This window comes from Bombina bombina, chromosome 12 (genome assembly GCF_027579735.1).
Source record: "Bombina bombina isolate aBomBom1 chromosome 12, aBomBom1.pri, whole genome shotgun sequence".
Classification (NCBI taxonomy): domain Eukaryota; kingdom Metazoa; phylum Chordata; class Amphibia; order Anura; family Bombinatoridae; genus Bombina; species Bombina bombina.
In genome coordinates this window covers 145,189,138-145,210,717 of record NC_069510.1, presented here as the reverse complement: position 1 = coordinate 145,210,717, position 21,580 = coordinate 145,189,138, and the positions used below count along the sequence as shown (strand labels likewise).

General features: G+C 40.9%; 1 protein-coding gene across 2 annotated transcripts in view; it reads left to right on the top strand.

Moving 5' to 3' along the window:
* The window catches only part of STXBP1 (syntaxin binding protein 1), a 128,883-nt gene that overhangs the window by 42,226 nt on the left and 65,077 nt on the right, over positions 1-21,580 (top strand). For both annotated transcript variants that reach the window (XM_053695926.1, XM_053695925.1), the window contains exons 5-6: positions 3,329-3,407; positions 19,835-19,938. In XM_053695926.1, coding sequence (XP_053551901.1) covers positions 3,329-3,407; positions 19,835-19,938 — 183 coding nt within the window. The remainder of the gene's footprint in view (positions 1-3,328; positions 3,408-19,834; positions 19,939-21,580) is intronic.

Below are 21,580 nucleotides of genomic sequence, written 5' to 3'. Positions count from 1 at the left end.
AAAAAAGAGGGAACTTTCAGGCCAATCTTGGATTTAAAGATCCTAAACAAATTCCTAAGAGTTCCATCGTTCAAAATGGAAACTATTCGGACTATCTTACCCATGATCCAAAAGGGTCAGTACATGACCACAGTGGATTTAAAGGATGCTTACCTTCACATACCGATTCACAAAGATCATTACCGGTATCTAAGGTTTGCCTTCTTAAACAGGCATTACCAGTTTGTAGCCCTTCCATTCGGATTGGCTACGGCTCCAAGAATCTTCACAAAGGTTCTGGGTGCCCTTCTGGCGGTACTAAGACCGCGAGGAATTTCGGTAGCTCCGTACCTAGACGACATTCTGATACAAGCTTCAAGCTTTCAAACTGCCAAGTCTCATACAGAGTTAGTTCTGGCATTTCTAAGGTCGCATGGATGGAAAGTGAACGAAAAGAAGAGTTCTCTCTTTCCTCTCACAAGAGTTCCATTCCTGGGGACTCTTATAGATTCTATAGAAATGAAGATTTATCTGACAGAAGACAGATTAACAAAGCTTCTAAATGCATGCCGTGTCCTTCATTCCATTCAACTCCCGTCAGTAGCTCAATGCATGGAGGTGATCGGCTTAATGGTAGCAGCAATGGACATAGTACCCTTTGCACGCCTACATCTCAGACCGCTGCAATTGTGCATGCTGAGTCAGTGGAATGGGGATTACTCAGATTTGTCCCCCACTCTAAATCTGGATCAAGAGACCAGAAACTCTCTTCTATGGTGGCTTTTTCGGCCACATCTGTCCAGGGGGATGCCATTCAGCAGGCCGGACTGGACAATTGTAACAACAGACGCCAGCCTACTAGGTTGGGGCGCTGTCTGGAATTCTCTGAAGGCTCAGGGACAATGGAGTCAGGAGGAAAGTCTCCTGCCAATAAACATTCTGGAATTGAGAGCAGTTCTCAATGCCCTTCTAGCTTGGCCCCAGTTAAAGACTCGGGGGTTCATCAGGTTTCAGTCGGACAACATCACGACTGTAGCTTACATCAACCATCAGGGAGGGACAAAAAGCTCCCTAGCAATGATGGAAGTATCAAAGATAATTTGCTGGGCAGAGTCTCACTCTTGCCACCTGTCAGCAATCCACATCCCGGGAGTGGAGAACTGGGAGGCGGATTTCTTGAGTCGCCAGACTTTTCATCCGGGGGAGTGGGAACTTCATCCGGAGGTCTTTGCCCAAATACTTCGACGTTGGGGCAAACCAGAGATAGATCTCATGGCGTCTCGCCAGAACGCCAAACTTCCTCGCTACGGATCCAGATCCAGGGATCCGGGAGCGGTTCTGATAGATGCTTTGACAGCACCTTGGAACTTCAGGATGGCTTATGTGTTTCCACCCTTCCCGCTGCTTCCTCGATTGATTGCCAAAATCAAACAGGAGAGAGCATCAGTGATTCTAATAGCGCCTGCATGGCCACGCAGGACTTGGTATGCAGATCTAGTGGACATGTCATCCTGTCCGCCTTGGTCTCTACCTCTAAGACAGGACCTTCTGATTCAGGGTCCATTCAAACATCAAAATCTAACTTCTCTGAAGCTGACTGCTTGGAAATTGAACGCTTGATTTTATCAAAACGTGGTTTTTCTGAGTCGGTTATTGATACCCTGATACAGGCTAGGAAGCCTGTTACCAGAAGGATTTACCATAAGATATGGCGTAAATACCTATACTGGTGTGAATCCAAAGATTACTCCTGGAGTAAGGTTAGGATTCCTAGGATTTTGTCTTTTCTACAAGAAGGTTTAGAAAAGGGTTTATCGGCTAGCTCATTAAAGGGACAGATCTCAGCTCTGTCCATCTTGTTTCACAGGCGTCTGTCAGAAAATCCAGACGTCCAGGCCTTTTGTCAGGCTTTAGCTAGGATCAAGCCTGTGTTTAAAACTGTTGCTCCGCCATGGAGTTTAAACTTAGTTCTTAACGTTTTACAGGGTGTTCCGTTTGAACCCCTTCATTCCATTGATATAAAATTGTTATCTTGGAAAGTTCTATTTTTAATGGCTATTTCCTCGGCTCGAAGAGTCTCTGAGTTATCAGCCTTACATTGTGATTCTCCTTATCTGATCTTTCACTCAGACAAGGTAGTTCTGCGTACTAAACCTGGGTTCTTACCTAAGGTAGTCACTAACAGGAATATCAATCAAGAGATTGTTGTTCCATCCTTGTGTCCAAATCCTTCTTCAAAGAAGGAACGTCTTCTACACAATCTGGATGTAGTTCGTGCCCTCAAGTTCTATTTGCAGGCAACTAAGGATTTTCGACAAACGTCTTCCCTGTTTGTCGTGTACTCTGGTCAGAGGAGAGGTCATAAGGCTTCGGCTACCTCTCTCTCCTTCTGGCTTCGTAGCATAATTCGTTTAGCCTATGAGACTGCTGGACAGCAGCCTCCTGAAAGAATTACAGCTCATTCTACTAGAGCTGTGGCTTCCACTTGGGCCTTTAAGAATGAGGCCTCTGTTGAACAGATTTGCAAGGCTGCAACTTGGTCTTCGCTTCATACTTTTTCCAAATTTTACAAATTTGACACTTTTGCTTCTTCGGAGGCTATTTTTGGGAGAAAGGTTCTTCAGGCAGTGGTTCCTTCTGTATAATGAGCCTGCCTATCCCTCCCGTCATCCGTGTACTTTTGCTTTGGTATTGGTATCCCAGAAGTAATGATGACCCGTGGACTGATCACACATAACAGAAGAAAACATAATTTATGCTTACCTGATAAATTCCTTTCTTCTGTTGTGTGATCAGTCCACGGCCCGCCCTGTTTTTTAAGGCAGGTAAATATTTTTTAAATTATAATCCAGTCACCACTACACCCTTGACTTCTCCTTTCTCGTTGGTCTTTGGTCGAATGACTGGAGGTGACGTAGAGGGGAGGAGCTATATAGCAACTCTGCTGGGTGAATCCTCTTGCACTTCCTGTAGGGGAGCAGATAATATCCCAGAAGTAATGATGACCCGTGGACTGATCACACAACAGAAGAAAGGAATTTATCAGGTAAGCATAAATTATGTTTTATGCGTGTGTGTGTATTTATGTGTGTGTGTGTGTGTGTGTATTTATGTGTGTGTATTTATGTGTGTGTGTGTATTTATGTGTGTGTGTGTGTATTTATGTGTGTGTGTGTACAGCTTGGCTGGACTTTATTTACTATTTTTTCTCCTAATAAAGTTATTTTGTATGAATGTTTGATATTTACTTGTGACACTTTACCTTTAATCTAATATATCAATTCTAGCTGCATTTGTGTAGACCTATTAGTATCTCTGCCTGTCTCATGCACTTGTCTATCTTTTTCAGTCTATTCACTCACTCATCAGTGACTTCAAAGATCCTCCTTCAGCTAAATACCGAGCAGCTCACGTCTTCTTTACTGACTGTAAGTTCTGCTGTCTCGCTATCTTCATTTAGGTCTCTTGTTTGTGTCTTTTTCTATGCTTTTCTCTGTATTTTTCATGGTGACCCTCCCTGATATCTTTCTCCCTTTCATTATTTCTCAGTTCCCCTATTCTGTGTGTGTTTCTCTCTCTCCCTTTGGCCCCCATTTCAATACATTTAAATTCCTATGCAAAGTATCTCAAATATTTATTTATTCTCAGGGATTTAAAATTCAAATATATTCCAATCCATTTGAAACCCCCACAGCTACCCACTTAGCAGAATTTGCCAATTGTATTTGCGATACAATCACCCCCTGTATACTTTGCAGGGGAATCCATTGACAGCCATATTCTACTCTATGACAAATCATATTTCCAGCAACATTGTGTCGTTTTTTGTGGACAATCAAAAATCACTTGATCTACGTCTTGACACAGATTATTCTCCATGTTAAAGGGGCATGAAACCCAAAGAAATTATTTCATGATTCAAATAGAGCATCACATTTTAAACAACTTTACAATTTACTTCTATTACATCATTTAGTTTGTTCTCTTGGTATCCTTTGCTGAAAGGCATATCTAGGTAGGCTTAGTAGCTGGGAGCTAGCTGCTGATTAGTGGCTGCACATATATACCTCGTATCATTGTCTAATAAATGTTTCCTGCTAGCTCCCAGTAGTGCATTGCTTCTTCAACAAAGGATACCAGGAGAATGAAGCAAAATTGATAATAGAAGTAAATAGAAATGTTGTTTATAATGTTTGCTATATCTAAATCATGAGAGAAGAATTTTGGGTTCATGTCCCTTTAAAGTTGTTGCCCATACTCAGTTAATATGTTAAAGGGACGCAAAGGTCAACATTTAAATGAACATTGGGAGCATTTCTATTGTAAATAGAAACATTTTGCAATCTACTTCTATTAACAAAAATGCTTCTAGTAAAAGTTATTACTGTGTTTCAGCGGCATACGCACATATGCTGAGGGTGCGTGCACCAGTATTCTCAGAGAGCTGGCAGGGGGTGTACTGCGCCTGTAAAGACTTAATGTGTGTTATAAAACTGAAATCCCCCCATGCAGATTTCATTTTAGACCTTTCTATCCCTTTAATAATAAGTAATTTTTTGGTTTAAAAAGGCAGATTACTGAAAATGTGTTTATTGTGTATTGGAAAGAGCAACAGTAAACCATGGTTAACCCCTTAGGGCAGAGGTCTTTCCTAGTTTAGTTCAGTTTGGCATATTAATCTGCTCTTTGGCACTCATACACATTATACACTATTTATTAGTAGACAAACGGCTTCCTTGTGACTCCCTATATGAGTAAATAACATAACATAGGATTTAATACGTAAAATGGGGGAAAGGGAAAAAACGAACATTTTTGCAGTTTTCTTAAAAACTATATCTTCAAAACTAGTGTAGCTAAAATAAATACCTCCAAACAGATTTATTATGTTGTCCTGATTTTCGGAATACCCGATATGGCTAGGTTTCCAAGTAACCGCATTAAATACACGCTGATTACAAAGTGTAGCTCATATAATGGAGGCATCCCTGATCGTGATCACTGGTAGGCATAAGAATACAAATACATATCCTTGTGATTGCTAGCCTTAGGTGGCCTCCATTATGCTATATTTGTGATGCCTTACTTGGGAGACATGCAGAAATAGTGTGGGCTTGTGACCCAATCTCTGACAGCCCAGGACAAAGCCGCAAGGGATACGTGACCTTAAAGACATAAAAATAGATGCCGTATTACGTTGTCAGGGTGCCAGGAATCAGACTGAGACGAGAAGTGCAAAAATAATCACACCTTTATTAATAACAAAAAATAATAAAAAATCCACAAGTCAAATAACAATCCAGGAGTCAAAACCAGAGCTGGTAGTCAGACGAGCCGAGTCAGGAGCCAAAGCGAATAGTCAGACGAGCCGGAATCAGGAACAAGGAAAACAGCAGTGTCAGGTACAAGCCAGGGATAAGGAACCAGGAAGGACGTCAGGCAGCCAGGTAATACACAGCAACTCTTACAAACAGGTCTGAGACAACGCAAAGGCAAAGCATACTGAACAGAGGCCCTTTAAATGTGAGTATATGACATCACAATTCTGAGACTGCATCATGTCTCACATGGATGATGCACACCAGTCTGGCCATAAAAGAAAGTGCAGGAAGTGAGCAGCATCCCCCACAATGCACCATAGTCAGGAAGAGAGGTGAGTAAAATGGCTGCCAGTAGCACATAGCAAACACAACAGGGAAAAAACCCTGATATATGTACAGTGTCTGTCTTTAAATGGGTTAAAGCTGAGTAAAAGTAGGTTGGCGCTATCAGAAAGTTTGTGATTGTGTCCTGGGAGCCTACTGCTCACTGGCTGATGAGGACACCTCCCACAGATAAAGTTGGTATATCAAGCACAGAGTATGTATTGAAAAGAAAAGCACTGTAACACATTTAAAATAATTTATTTTAGTAGGAACCAAAAACATTTTTTAAGGTTATTTCCCTTTAAAAAAATATTAACATATTACTTGAATCACATTTCATAATCTAGGAATCTATTTCTTCTTAATGTGCGTCTTCCCATATGTGGGCCAGATTACAAGTGAAAGGCAGGAATATTAGCACTATTGTCCACTAACATCACTCAAGTTAAATCAATAGGGCTTTTATTTTTGCACTCATATTGCAAGTTGAAAACAATATATTAGGGCTTGAGTCTAGGGTGCGCTGACATCTGGATGATGCATATTGCAGGTGCCTAAATCCCTCACGTAATACACTTCTATGGGGTCACGCTTAAATACTCATGTCGGATATTGCTCAAGCACTAATGTGTTTTATTATGCACATATTCAAGCATTAACACTCTGCTTCAGATATCCAAAAGCGATCATTTTCCAACACTCAACTCACCTCTTAATATGAGCGTTGATAAGGCACCCTGTGCTTTCTATTAAAAGAAGAGGGTGTGCTAAAAAAAGTTGGCCACTTTCAATACCTGATTGGACGCTATTCTTAGTGCGGTGTTGCACTAAAGATAACAAATTCAGTGCTATCAATTGCGCTTCACTTGTAATCTAGGCCTCATTGTATTGGGTGTCTCTCTCTGTACGTTTACCACATTTGCTCTAGAGCAGTGTTGTTTGTAGCAAGTGCCCTTACAAACATTATATATTATTTCCTAAGTCCCCCCCCCATAACTGCAACACGTAAATATTATTAGGTAAATAAAATAATAATAGGAAAAGGTGACAAATCGGCATTAAATCGTTTTTCTTTTGTTTTCAGCCATTCTTTTAAAATCCAGTTTTAATAAAGGCAGAGGCAGCAAATCTTTGGAAATATTTGAGAAACAAATGAGAAAGAAAACTTATGTTGAAAATACACCGACAATACACATAGAGTACTTAAATATTATGCCACTTACTTTCATTAGAAACAGAAGCGTATGACGAGGGAAGTAATATTCATGTAAGCACATTTCAGAGAGTTCATCTGTTATTCTAGGCTGTCTATTCACTAATGCTTCTCTCTATTCTTTATTAAATCAGCTGCATAAAATAACAGAAACTGATGAAGCTAGAGAGGCTGGAGAGACCCCTCAACCAAAAATGAAACTTTCCTTATTACATTTTTTAATTGTGCTTACTATTTTGTTGAAACATTCTCCCATCCCATGCGAGCATATTGATGTCGGCTCAGGATTGTGCATGTAGCAATGTTCTCTAAGCAACCTGTAGGGGAGCTTTAGCTGCTGCAGCTAGTACTGAGTGATAGCAGGGAACACCCAGAGCTCTATAGGAATATACTTCTCACTAAGGAGGAACCTTAGTGTCCACTACTGGTTCATGCTGAACTTTCCTTGTAGGTATTGCCTATACCGCCTGCTTATTTGCGTCTGAGTTGGGAGAAGGCATTGGGCAATCTTACCCGATATCTCCGCAACTTTTTTAGGTTGTGTCTGAGATTCAGCACACTCCAATCGCCTTAATACGCTAGCGGCACACTCCTCCGGATTGTCTTCATCTGTGACAGCCCGTTGTGGGAGCAGGCATCGGATGTGCATCCCGACTTCTCCGTGGTCTGGATTGGTCTAGTAATACTAGCTGCCGACCGCGTAAGAGAAATTGCTACTCATCTAGGGCTGTCATACTCAGATTACGGGACACTTTAAAATACATACACTGGAACCATTGAACAGACTTCAAGAACGGGATTAACTCCTGTCCTTTCAAGAGAGGCCCTGATATCGGCACAACAAGGAGGACTTTTTCACTCAGACATTTGCATTTGGACCATCTGCTATAAAGGAGTATATCTTCATTGTCTGCAATAGCTCTCGTTCTATTTTGAGTCTTTTGAGCTAAGTATTTATTTACTGTATCTTATGCTCCTCAGTCTGTATAAGTGGCTAAGTTGTATATATCTCCTTATGTAAGAATGTTTATACAGAACATACATTCAATTACATATTTATCTTCATTATTGTACTGTAAATTGTTTTTCACTGACTAATAGTGTTTTTTGTTCACTAAATAATTGGATATGTCTCCATAAGTGATTAAAACTGGTCTTGTATGTGACGAGTGCTTTTTGAGATCTCTTTTTCTCTTTTTAAATATCCGAACACCCAGAGCTCTGCCTGTACTTACTGCTGCTGTATACACTGTTTGATGTCTCCTTTCCAAAGAAAGGTGCACTATCACTTTGTTTTCAGTCTTCTTTATTAAACAGTGCTTCTAGCTATACAGCACTAGCTTTGTTTACCCTAGAGTGGCTGAAGCATCAGCACTCTAAAGTTCACTATACAGGTTGCTTGTATAACATTGCTGCACACTCTGCTGCAGGTATGTAGTGCTCAATTAACGTGCACACTCCAAAGGCTACCTCAGTATGCTGTCATGGAAAGGGGACACATTTCAGATGTCTTACTTTCCTACTTTCCTCTCTCTCTTTCTCTAGTTGTATTTCTAGTCTACAACTGTTTTACACATTTCGGTTGAACCTTTTTTTTCCTGATGTATTATAGTTTTAATGTAGTGTAAAAAAATTATTTTGAAAGTATAAATTAATGTGTGGAATGTCAGATGTGTAATATGTATTTTCCTTCCATAAGGCAGGGAGAGTCCACGACTTAATTCCTTACTGTTGGGAAAATACAACACCTGGCCACCAGGAGGAGGCAAAGACACCCCAGTCAAAGGCTTAAATATCCCTCCCACTTCCCCTATCCCCCAGTCATTCTTTGCCTTTCGTCTTTATAGGAGGTGGCAGAGAAGTGTCAGAAGATTTGGATAGCCCTGTAATGGGTACGTTCCCTCCAAGAAAGGACTGGAGTTTTAAGTAATCATGTCAACCTCTCAGTGAGAGTATTGATGAAAGTTAGAGTCTGGAGATGCAGGGAAAGTTTTTCTGCGAACCTATCCAGACTGTCGCCTAACAGCTCCTGATAAATCAGTGTTGACAAGTTTTACTGCTTGCTGTTACACACTCAAGTCCATGTCAGAAGCGTCGCTGCAAGACTGTCACACTTGAGAGGCTGTGCCTGTTCCACAGCATAGATCCTGGAGGGTAAGACCTTTACGGAAGGATCAAGGGTTAATATCTCCTTCAGGGAGATTATTTGAACAGCTAGGGGTTATTTATAACTGCTTTATTGTGAGAGTTTTTGGGCTCATAGACTGTGTGCTTTTGGCTTGGAATAAACAGGTTTCACTTTCGTTTTTGAGTGTTGTGCAGCTCATAATAGCTTAGCGCCTTTTTCATAGTAGGGGAAGTCCTGTCCTCCGGGTGCTGTCTTTTCATTCTCCTAAGATCCTGCTGCGGACATCACTCCTAAGGAGAGCATTTTCACTGTTAGCTGTCTGAGTCTAGGAGGTGGTAAGTGCCCCAGCCATTGGGATTAAAAAGGTGCCATTTTTTGAATAAAAGCGTTTATTTTTTGTCTGTCCTTCTGTGAATATATCTTAGCTATGGAGGACTCTGATACTACATTAGAAGGTTCTGCTCCTTCTGTACTGATTAATAATACCTGTTTATATTGTGAGGAGGCCGTTTTTGCCTGCCTGCTCAATTTTGTTCCATTTGCCTAAACACTAATCTAAAGTCCAAGAAGGGAGACAAGCCTACTAATACTCATAGCGCTATTAGCCCCTCTAAGCCGTCTACCTTTCAGGAATCTGTGTCCCGAGAGATTACTACCCTTTCTACACTACCCGCTCCACATGCAGGTTCCCGCGGCTCAACTAATCCTCTATTTGGAGGGGGGCTGCCTTACCTCCCTCTAGCAAACGTAAGAGAAAGGTTAAACATAGTTCTCCTGACCTAGAGTCATCTAAATATTTGTCGGATTTAGCATCTATGTTCCAGCTATCCGAGAATGAGTTAACCTCTGTAGCTTCAGAGGGTGAACTTTCTGAGTCGGAGACTTCAGTTTCTAAACCTCCTTCAGTGGAGGAACCCTCCTTTAGATTTAAAATTGAGCATCTGCGTTTTTTATTAAAGGAGGTTCTGTCTACGCTAGTTCTAGAGGCTACACTGCCTGAGGAACCTAAGATCCCTAAATTAGACAGGGTTTATGAAGACAGGAAGTTCCCTCTGACCTTTCCTGTGCCACTTAAGATGGTGAACATTATTAGTAACGAATGGGAAAGAATAGGAACTGCTTTTTCTCCCTCGTCTACTTTTAAAAAATTATTCCCGGTCCCTGACTCTCAATTAGATTTGTGGGGCTCCATCCCTATGGTGGATGGCGCTATTTCTACGCTGGCTAAGCGTACTTCTCTCCCTCTGGAGGATAGTTCTTCTTTTAGAGAGCCTATGGATAATAAAATAGAAACCTTTCTGAGGAAGATGTTTCAACATACCTGGTTTTAATTTCAACCGGCGGCAGCTGGAGCCGCGGTTGCTGGAGCAGCTACCTACTGGTGCAACACTCTGTCAGAGCTCATTGAGGTGGAGACTCCCCTCGAAGGATATTCAGGAGAGAATTAAGGCTCTGAGAATTGCTAACTCCTTCATCTGGGACGCTAATATGCAGATTATTGGTCTAAATGCAAAGGCTTCTGACTTTGCGGTTCAAGTCTGCCGGGCTCTCTGGTTAAAGTCTTGGTCTGCGGATATGACTTCTAAATCCAGACTTCTTTCTATTCCTTTCTAGGGTAAGATTTTATTCGGTCCAGGGCTGGACTCCATTATTTCTACGGTTACCGGAGGAAAAGGTGCCTTCCTACTGCAGGATAAGAAAAAAAGGCCTAAGGGACGGCAATTGTCTAATTTTCGTTCCTTTCATTCTGACAAATCACAACGACAGCAATCCTCATCCAAGTCTGAGAAGCCCAAGAGTACTTGGAAGCCGGCTCAGTCATGAAATAAGTCCAAACAGACTAAGAAGCCAGCCGAGAACAAATCGGCATGAAGGTGTGGCCCCCGATCCGGGATCGGATTGACTAGGGGGCAGACTGTTTCTTTTTTCAGACGTTTGATTCCAGATTGTACAGGATCCTTGGGTCCTGGAGGTTGTATCTCAAGGATACAGGATAGGATTCACGTCTCATCCGCCCAGGAGCAGATTCCTACTCTCCAGTCTGTCTGCAAGACCAGAAAAGAGGGCTGCCTTCTTAGGTTGTATACGGGATCTCTCCTCTCTAGGAGTAATTGTCTCGGTACCTACAGCAGAAAGAGGTTTGGGGTTTTATTCAAACCTTTTTGTGGTTCCAAAGAAGGAGGGAATTTTTCGTCCAATTCTGGACTTAAAGTACCTAAACAAGTTTCTGAGTGTTGAGTGTTCCCTCTTTCAAGATGGAGACAATACGGTCAATCCTTCCTCTCTTTCAGGAAGGACAGTTTAGGACCACCCTAGATCTGAAGGATGCATACCTTCACGTTCCGATACACATGGAACATTTTTAGTTCCTGAGGTTTGCCTTTCTGGACCAGCACTTCCAGTTCATAGCTCTTCCGTATTGGCCTAGCTACTGCTCCAAGGATATTTTCGAAAGTTCTGGGGGCTCTTCTAGCCATTGCCATAACACAAGGTATTGCAGTAGCGCCTTACCTGGATGATATCTTGGTGCAGGCACCATCTTTTTGTCTAGCGGAAGAACATTTGGAATCCCTACTCAGTTTTCTTCGATCATATGGATGGAAGATAAACTTGGAAAAGAGTTCTCTTACTCCAAGTACAAGGGTGAATTTCCTGGGAACAATAATAGACTTTATATCCATGAGAATATTCCTCACAGATCAGAGACGTTGCAAGCTAACTACTGCATGTCTTGCCCTCCAGGCCTCCTTGAGAGCCTCAGTGTATGGAGGTGATTGGACTCATGGCTTCCTGTATGGACATTTATTTATTTTGCCATATTCCATCTCAGACCTTTAAAACTATGCATGCTGAGACAATGGAACGGCGACCATTCAGATCTGTCTCAACAGATTGTGCTGGACAACCAGTCGAAAGACTCGCTCTCTTGGTGGCTCTGTCCAGATCATCTGTCCAAAGGTACATGCTTCTTGAGACCGTCCTGGGAGATTGTGACTACGGACGCAAGCCTTTCCAGCTGGGGAGCCGTTTGGAGTGCCAAGAAGGCACAAGGACTGTGGACTCAGGAGGAGTCCTTCCTTCCGATCAATATATTGAAACTCCAGGCAATCTTCAATGCCTTGAAGGCTTGTCCCCTTCTGGATTCATCCCAGTTTATCAGATTCCAATCAGACAATATAACCTCGGTTGCCTACATCAACCATCAGGGGGGAACGAGAAGTTCCTTGGCGATGAGAGAAGTATCTCAGATACTAGAGTGGGCGGTGACTCACAGATGTACGCTGTCAGCGATCCACATTCCGGGTGTGGACAACTGGGAAGTGGACTTTCTCAGCATGCAATTCTTTCACCCAGAGGAATGGTGTCTCCACCCTGAGGTGTTTGCAGAGATATGCAGCGAGTGGTGGACGCTGGAGATAGATCTCTTGGCATACCGCCTTAATACCCAGGTACGGGTTGAGGTCGAGGGATCCTCAGGCAGAATTGATAGATGCCCTATCAGTACCATGGAGGCTCAGACTCCTATATCTTTTTCCTCCATTACCGCTTCTCCCTCATGTGGTGGCTCGCATCAAGCAGGAGCAAGCATCAGTGATTCGTTATTTGCAAATCTGGTGGGGATGTCCTCATCTCCTCAGTGGAGGTTACCTTGTTGCAGATTTCTGCTGAAACAGGGTCCCTTCGTTCATCAAAATCTAGATTCTCTGAGGCTGACTACTTGGGGATTGAACGCTTAGTCTTAGCCAAGAGAGGGTTCTCTGAGAGTGTTATTGACACTCTGATTCAAGCTTGTAAGCCAGTTACTCGTCATATCTACCATAAAGTGTGGAGGACTTACTTGTACTGGTGTGAAGATTAAGGTTGCAAGAATTTTCTTTTTTCTCCAGGATGGACTGGAGAAGGGTCTATCTGCTAGTTCCCTGAAGGGACAGTTATCGGCCCTGTCTGTGTTACTGCACAAGAGATTGGCTGAGCTTCCGGATGTGCAGTCCTTTAAGGCCCTGGCTAGCTAGGATGAGACACGTGTTTAGATCTGGGGCTTCCCCTTGGAGCCTAAATCTTGTTCATAGTGTTTTGCAGCAGGCTCTGTTTGAGCCTATGCATACTGTTGACATTAAATTATCTTTTTTTTTTTTTTTATTGAGGATAATGGATGCATACAAATTATATATTAAATTCAATACAGCAAGTAATCATATCATATCTGACTATAGTTGTACAGTAGTAATGATAGTCCTCGTTTTTTAGTCCCCTAAAACAGTGATACAGGTCTCTCGTGCTTAAATAAGATCAAGGGGGTTAATATTAGACATAAATGAAAGTTTACATAGGAACAAACAGCATCACGTGTAAAGAAAAATATGAAACTACTCGTTTCCAGAAAATTGATATAGATGCATAAGTCAGAATTGGTTACTATGCCAACACACAACTCTCAGAAGCAAACAGCTATTATTTATGATCATGTAAAGAAATTGTATAACTAGGTAAAACAAAAACAGAGTTATTTCCCTGTTCATATGATCTATGTTAAATATCCTAAATGACTATATTCATACACTCCTTGCAAGTTGTTATACATCATACTCTGGTCAGGAATATATGGTACGTATCCTGATGTACAAAATATATAACACACTATATAAAACTTTCTTTTAAGGCTTCGCTCTTATTATTACCTTTATATGGTTGATTTTTGCTCTCCCAGCCACGGCCACGACTACAGACCGCAAAAGGGACACCAGCATTACTATTACATTTCTTTCAAGAGCTGAGGCAACGTGCTTAGTATAAATCCCTTTTTCGAGTGTAAAATGATGTCACCCTCTAAACCCCACAGACTCGCCAGAAACACGGGCCCTCAAGCTACTTTCGGAGCTTGTTAAATGGGCCTCACAGGCTCTTTATAAGAAGAGAATAAGAGAAAAACAACTAAGGTAAAACATTTTTAAGCCAACAGTGTTAGACAATATATGTCGATACCAAGTTTTCCTCAGGCTGGCTTTAGGGAGTCCCAATAATGATCCATTTATACTGTTTATCAGAGCTCCGTTTATCTGGGTAAAGAGGTATGTCCAGCTGTGATTGCAAAGCCTCAAACGTTACATATGGTGTGGTATCCGTAGACATATTAAACCGGGAGTCACCTCTGTTCTCCTGGATGGGCATTTCCTCTAGTTCAAGTCCTTCTAGCATCGAGGCAATGAGGGTTGAAGTACTGAGCTTCATGGGATGTTTTAAAGCTATTGCATGGCTTGTGCTGTCGACTTGCCTGTGATTAGATAGTAAATCAGCATTGAGAGTCGAGCTGGAGTTTGTATTTTGATGCATATCAATCATTGGTGGTCTGATGTTCAGCCGAGGCGACTGCACTCGAGGTGAGACCTGTGAAGGTGTCGCTGTACCAGTATTGTTCTCTTTTTTGCTCTGCAGAGAGGGAACCGCTGGAGCGCCCTTTGCCACGGCTCCGTCCTCCATAGATATCGCCTCTATGTCTTCTGATTTGCTCCCTGTGTTGAGCTGTGACATTTGTAGATTTGTTAGAAAGTCCCATGGGGCCCTCTGTATTAGGTCAATAAAGCGATGTTCTAACTTTAAAAGGATATCGTCTAGGCGAGACAGATAACTAAATTCTTTCTCGGCAGCCATGTTTGTTGCACAGTGATTGTTTTCTTGGTGGCCTTAGGTTTTCTGTGTCAAAAAGAGTCTGTTTTTTAAAACTGTGAGAGTTTCGTGTTCTGATGTGTCCAGTCCTGACAGGTAAACTCGGTAAACCGAGGGGGGTAACGCTGCCTGTCTTGAGCCGCCGCTCCAGGCCTTTCTTGCCTGATCTTGTGTTCCGGCCTCAAAAATACAGCGACTGACTTATATTTTATCGTTCTATCTGCTGTTCCAGTAGTACTGGTCAGTTTATGTGCTTGTTCACTGTTCTAGTTATCCTATAACGGCGGATTGCTGGATATTCAGCAGGAGCACTAAGAAGATGCGACCGTCCACAGTCGGTGCTCGGACATGCCCCCGGAAGGTTCTTTTTTTTGCAGGCTATCTCCTCTGCGCGAAGAGTTTCTGAGATCTCTGCTTTACAATGTGACTCCCCTTATCTTGTTTTCCATGCTGATAAGGCGGTTTTACGTACTAAATTAGGGTTCCTCTCTAAGGTGGTGTTGGATCGTAACATTAATCAAGAGATTGTTGTTCCTTCCTTGTGTCCTAATCCTTCTTCAGCGAAGGAACGATTGCTTCACAATCTAGATGTGGTTCGTTCCTTGAAGTTCTATCTTCAAGCTACTAAGGAATTCAGAAGATCTTCCTCTTTGTCATCTATACAGTGGAAGCGTAAAGGGCAGAAGGCTACTACGACTTCCCTATCTTTCTGGTTAAGGAGTGTCATCCGCTTCGCTTATGAGACAGCGGGGTAACAGCCTCCTGAGAGGATAACGGCTCATTCCACTAGAGCAGTGGCTTCCTCCTGGGCTTTTAAGAACAAGGCCTCTATGGATCAGATTTGTAAGGCGGCTACCTGGTCCTCCTCACACACTTTTTCGAAGTTTTACAAGTTGTGTTTGCTTCGGCTGAAGCAGCTTTCAGGAGAAAAGTTTTGCAGACTGTGGTTCCCCTCAGAATAGGGTCCGCCTCTTTTTTTGTTCCCTCCCGTTATTCATTAAGTGTCCGCTGGAGCTTGGGTATAGTTTTCCCAACAGTAAGGAATAAAGTCATGGACTCTCCCTGTATGGAAGGAAAACATAATTTATGCTTACCAGATAAATTCCTTTCCTTCTTGGCAGGGAGAGTCCACTACCCCGCCCGTCATTTATTTTTTGTTGGGCGGCTGTCTTTTTATATTATTTCTTCTGGTACCTTTATACCCTGGTCTTTCTCCTACTTTTCCTTGTTCCCTCGGCAGAATGACTGGGGGATAGGGAAAGTGGGAGGGATATCTGGGGTGTCTTTGCCTCCTCCTGGTGGCCAGGTGTTGTATTTTCCCAACAGTAAGAAATTAAGTTGTGGACTCTCCCTGCCAGGAAGGAAAGTAATTTATCTGGTAAGCATAAATTGTGTTTTTTTTTCTCCTGGCTCAATATTGTGCCCCATCTTTGTGCCTTAGAGTCTACTTGTGTTAGACGTAATTTTTTGGCCAAATTTTGTCAGCCATTAAATTATAATTTGTGCAGTGTAAACTTGGGTAGCAAACATCAATAGAGACACCAAGGATACTGAGACAAATCCCCACCTCCTAGGCAGACAGCCGTTGTTTCACCGGCCCTGTCAAAAAGTACACTGCTCCCGTAGAATCCAAGCTGTGTATAATTGCACAAAATATAAACAGAATTAAAGTCCAGGAGTGGAGAAGCAATGAAAGCAGAAAAGGTCACAATCCAAACCTGCACTGGTGAATAATTTAAAATTCCACATTTATTTAGAGCAGTAAAAAACTGGCACTTCGCAGGACAAAAATAGAGGAGTGCAGGTACAACGGAACTTGTCCTACATCATCTGACGCGTTTCACGCCGTTCTGGCGATTTCTCAAAGCGAAGGGGGGCCGCTATTTACACACTTCATTCACGCCCATCAGGCTTCACTATCCAATCGGAGAATTCATTCACCACCCTACCCACATTGCACTACATAGCGTAGCTAGTCCTAAGTAAAATTACAACTATAAACATATCATAAAGAACATTAACTTACCAAAAAGAAACAAATGCTGCATAAAGTATAGATTCACACTTACATGGAAAAAAGGTACAGAGATTACATTTGTATAGCTGCCAAATCACGCAGCACAGAGTTATCGTCATTTCTATATACATATATGTGATCTAATATCTGTATGTGTATACTGTATTTCTTATTGTAGCCTCACCTATAGGAAATACATATTGGTATATGTTATTATAATCACTGGATAACGTCTAATACATTCACAGGAAATAGTTATAGAGAATAATTATAGAAAAACTTGTATATAGATCTGTCATTATATTTACGGTCCCTGGTATAGATCGATATCCCATCTCAGATTCATACCAAGGGGTTCCTTGGTGTTTAAGATCTACTGGACCTCTTTATCAAGCAATCTCTTGAAATGATCTGCTCCTCGCACTGGAACACTAGCGCGTTTTTACCCTCACTGTGTTTACAGAAATGTTTAGCCACTGGGGTGTTGGTTGGTTCCCTCTCTATAGATGATAGATGCTCCCATATTCTATCCTTCAGACTGCGGCAACTACATCCAGTCTATTGTTTTTTGACATACTGTGCAAGTGATCAAGTATGCTACATATCTAGTCTATATTCCATACTAAATCTGCTACCTTTGGCTGTGGAGACAAATTCATTTCCCACCCTTACATGATCACATGCCATACATGGATGTCTACCACATCTGAAGAACCATGTTTCACAGCCTATTTTCTGTTGTCTATAGACATAGTTGACAATATGGGATCCTATGGGTTGGAGCTCATCTTGATACAAACTTACATCCTTTATCCAAAATTTAAACTCGGTACAAATGATCATTTATTAGTTCCCGTTGATGTCTGTGGGAGCCAATAATAGTATAATACTAAACAGTTGCCAGTATTTAGAAAGCTCTACATGAAAAAAACTGTGCTATGTAATCCGCTGATAAACATTAAAGGGACAAGAAGCCTCAACATGTTCTTTCATGATTTGGATACAACATACAATTTTAAACAACTTTCCAAATCACTTCTATTATCCAATTTGCTTCATTCTCTTGTTATCCATTGCTGAAGGAACAGCATTGCACTACTGGCTGCTAGCTGAACACATCTAGCCCGCCAATCACAAGAGACAAATGTGTGCAGGCACCAATCAGCAGCAGCTCCCACTAGTGTAGGATATGTGTGTATTATTTTTTAACAAGGGATACCAAAAGAACAAAGCACATTTGTAAATAGAAGTCAATTTAAAAGTGTCTTTAATTACCTGCTCTATTGGAATCATGTAAGTTTTGACTTTTCTATCCCTTTAAAGATGCATTTGTAAGATTCATTGTCCGCAACTATGTAAAGTCTCTTGAAAGATTTTTTTTCTTCTGTCTGATCCATTTTAGTTTAAATGTATTTATCTAATTTATGTCCCATTTCCTTTTTTTTCACTGAGGTTGTGTTAAATTGTTTTCACTTAAATAAAATCAACAAAATATGTTATTTAGTCAGGGGTGTCTGAACTTTTAGATACAACTACTGTATATTTTTATTTTCTTGATGTTGTTTTTAGCTCACCTTCTATTATAAGTGTATACGGTTGTCTAACTTGGCTAAATTCACGGTCTCTCTAGTCTCTCCACGTCTTATTGACTTGTGTGTTATTATATGGAGCCAATTTACTAAAGAACAGAGAAGTGCGAGAGATTAAGTGAATATGGTCTGTAGAACAGTTGAAGGGACAGTCTACTTGAAATTGAATTTTTATTGTTTTAAAATATAGATAATCCCTTTATTACCCATTCCCCAGTTTTGCACAACCAACACAGTTATATTAATACACATTTTACCTCTGTGATTACCTTGTATCTAAGCCTCTGCAGAATGCTCCTTATCTCAGTTATATTAATATACTTTTTATCTCTGTGATTACCTTGTATCTAAGCCTCTGCAGAATGCTCCTTATCTCAGTTATACTAATATACTTTTTACCTCTGTGATTACCTTGTATCTAAGCCTCTGCAGACTGCCCCTTATCTCAGTTATATTAATATACCTTTTACCTCTGTGATTACTTTGTATCTAAGCCTCTGCAGACTGCCCCTTATCTCAGTTATATTAATATACTTTTTACCTCTGTGATTACCTTGTATCTAAGCCTCTGCAGACTGCCCCCTTATCTCAGTTATATTAATATACTTTTTATCTCTGTGATTACCTTGTATCTAAGCCTCTGCAGAATGCTCCTTATCTCAGTTATATTAATATACTTTTTATCTCTGTGATTACCCTGTATCTAACCCTCTGCAGACTGCCCCCTTATCTCAGTTATATTAATATACTTTTTACCTCTGTGATTACCTTGTATCTAAGCCTCTGCAGACTGCTCCTTATCTCAGTTATATTAATATACTTTTTACCTCTGTGATAACCTTGTATCTAAGCCTCTGCAGACTGCCCCCTTATCTCAGTTATATTAATATATTTTTTATCTCTGTGATTACCTTGTATCTAAACCTCTGCAGTCTGCCCCCTTAGCTCAGTTATATTATACACTTTTTATCTCTGTGATTACCTTGTATCTAACCCTTTGCAGACTGTCCCCTTATTTCAGTTCTTTTAACAGACTTGCATTTTAACTAATCAGGAATGAGCACCATGTTACCTATATGGCACACATGAACTAACAGTGCCTAACTGTCAAAATGCACTGAGATAAGAGGCGGTGTTCAAAGGCTTAGAAATAAGTTTATGAGCCTACCTAGGTTTAGCTTTCAACAAAGAATACCAAAAGAACAAAACAAATTTGATGATAAAAGTACAATTGGAAAGTTGTTTAAAATTACATGCCCTATCTGAATCATGAAATATTAATTTTGACTAGACTGTCCCTTTAATGGAATTGTAGGAAATAGAGAGTACATCTCATGCAACAGGTAATGATCTATTCAAAGTGCAAACAAATAACAACAGAGTTGAAATAGAAAGGTTTTAAATACGTAGATTGGTTACAAACACATCACTGGTAGAGTGAACCTCATACGCGTTTCACGTGCTTATCACTATTAGTAAATCAAACCCGCTTCTTCACTATATCATTCTAGTTGTCGCTTCTGTGTATGTCTTTCCTTTACTTGAGTCTCAAAAAATAACTTCTCTTTCATATTATAACCTTGTAATATCTCCCTGCAGCCTGCCCGGACACCTTGTTTAATGAGCTGGTCAAATCTCGAGCGTCTAAAGTTACTAAGACCCTGACGGAGATAAACATTGCTTTCCTCCCGTATGAGTCCCAGGTAAGAACTCATGAGGCCTAACTACTGATAATTATCTGACACTTAATTCATTTTCCTGCTAGTGACCAGAGGGACTAAGTAGTGGGTTTTTAAGGTTAGATAATTCAGCTAATCCTTTAGTGAACGCTCCCCTAAGCACATGTAATATATTTAGAGTATCCCATCTGTTCCTTGCGACTTATCCTCTTTCGCATCTTCGAGTGTAGCACATAATCCTCTGTCAATAGACCTACGTACTGCTTTGCTGAAAGAGTTGGAGTTGTTGCTAATACAAGTGTATTGCAAACATTCAGTTCAAAATTTAAATTGCGGCCGTTAGTATTTATTTCAATGTTTTTGTCTGGAAAACGTTTCATCTTGGGCCCAATTCTGTCCAGGTCTTCGCTTATGTGAGATTCTTTATAGATTTCCTTCAATACTACAAGGCCCATACAGGATTTTTTACCATGATAGCTTTGTACGTTGCACTGGGGTGCAGGAGAGGGGCATAAAAGTGTACATAGCATTTAGAAAATGTATTGAATGATGTATGATGTAAAAATTGTAATAGAAAAACGTGCATTAAAGGGACAGTCTAGTCAAATTTAAAGTTTAATGATACAGATAAAGCAGCAATTTTAAACAACTTTCCAATTTACTTCTGTTATCACATTTGCTTTGTTCTCTTGGTATCTTTTATTGAAGAATAAAACTAGGTAGGCTCATAAGCGCTCAGGAGTGTGCACGTGTCTTTAGTACTCTATAGCAGAAATGTTTTATAACATTATTTGTAGCTTTGTTATACACTGTTGCCAAACACTGCTGCCATAGAGTACTAAAGACACGTGCACACTCCAGAGCGCTTATCAGCCTACCTAGTTTTACTCTTCAATAAAAGATAGAAAGAGAACAAAGCAAATTTGATGCTAAAAGTGAACTGGAAAGTTATTTAAAATTGCTGCTCTTACTGTATCATAAAAGTTTAAAGTTCCATGCTGTATCCAATCAATTTAAATTTCATTTTGACTTTACTGCCCCTTTAAACCATAAAAATGTTTTAAACATTTGCTGGAAAAAAAAGCCTTTAACGCACAACATCATTTCTTAAACCCAAGTTGAAACAATAACAGCGGTAAAAATGCAGAGGTTTCCTTATATTTGTATTGCAAAATGCACCTTGGCAAGAACAAGGTTAATTTTGGGACGTGAGTATTCTCTAGGTATATTGCACTTAAAGGTCTTAACGTGTTTTCAAAATACACAATGCGCTTCTGAAACTGAAGGGTAAAGACGCAATTGCAAAACTATAAACGGATGTCAGGTAAAGTACGCTGAAAACTGCGCCATTTGATTTGTATGTTGTTATCCGTCCTGGGTGCTCAGTGACACATTCGCTCTGGGTCCCTATAGACGTCAGTATGCTCCTCACCAGGACATCCGTATTCAGCCTCTTTCCTTAGAGACTTAGCTGAGCGCTAGACTTTGTATTTCACACCAAGCTGATACATTTGACATAACAGAGCTTCTTGTCCGGTTATGGACATAATGGTCTGCTCTGCCAATACGGAGCAGCTGGTTCTATTGAGACTTTGGGGTAACACAGTAATGAATAGGGGCAGCACGTAAATAGATTCCTCACTGTTTGTGCATCTTAAAGGGACAC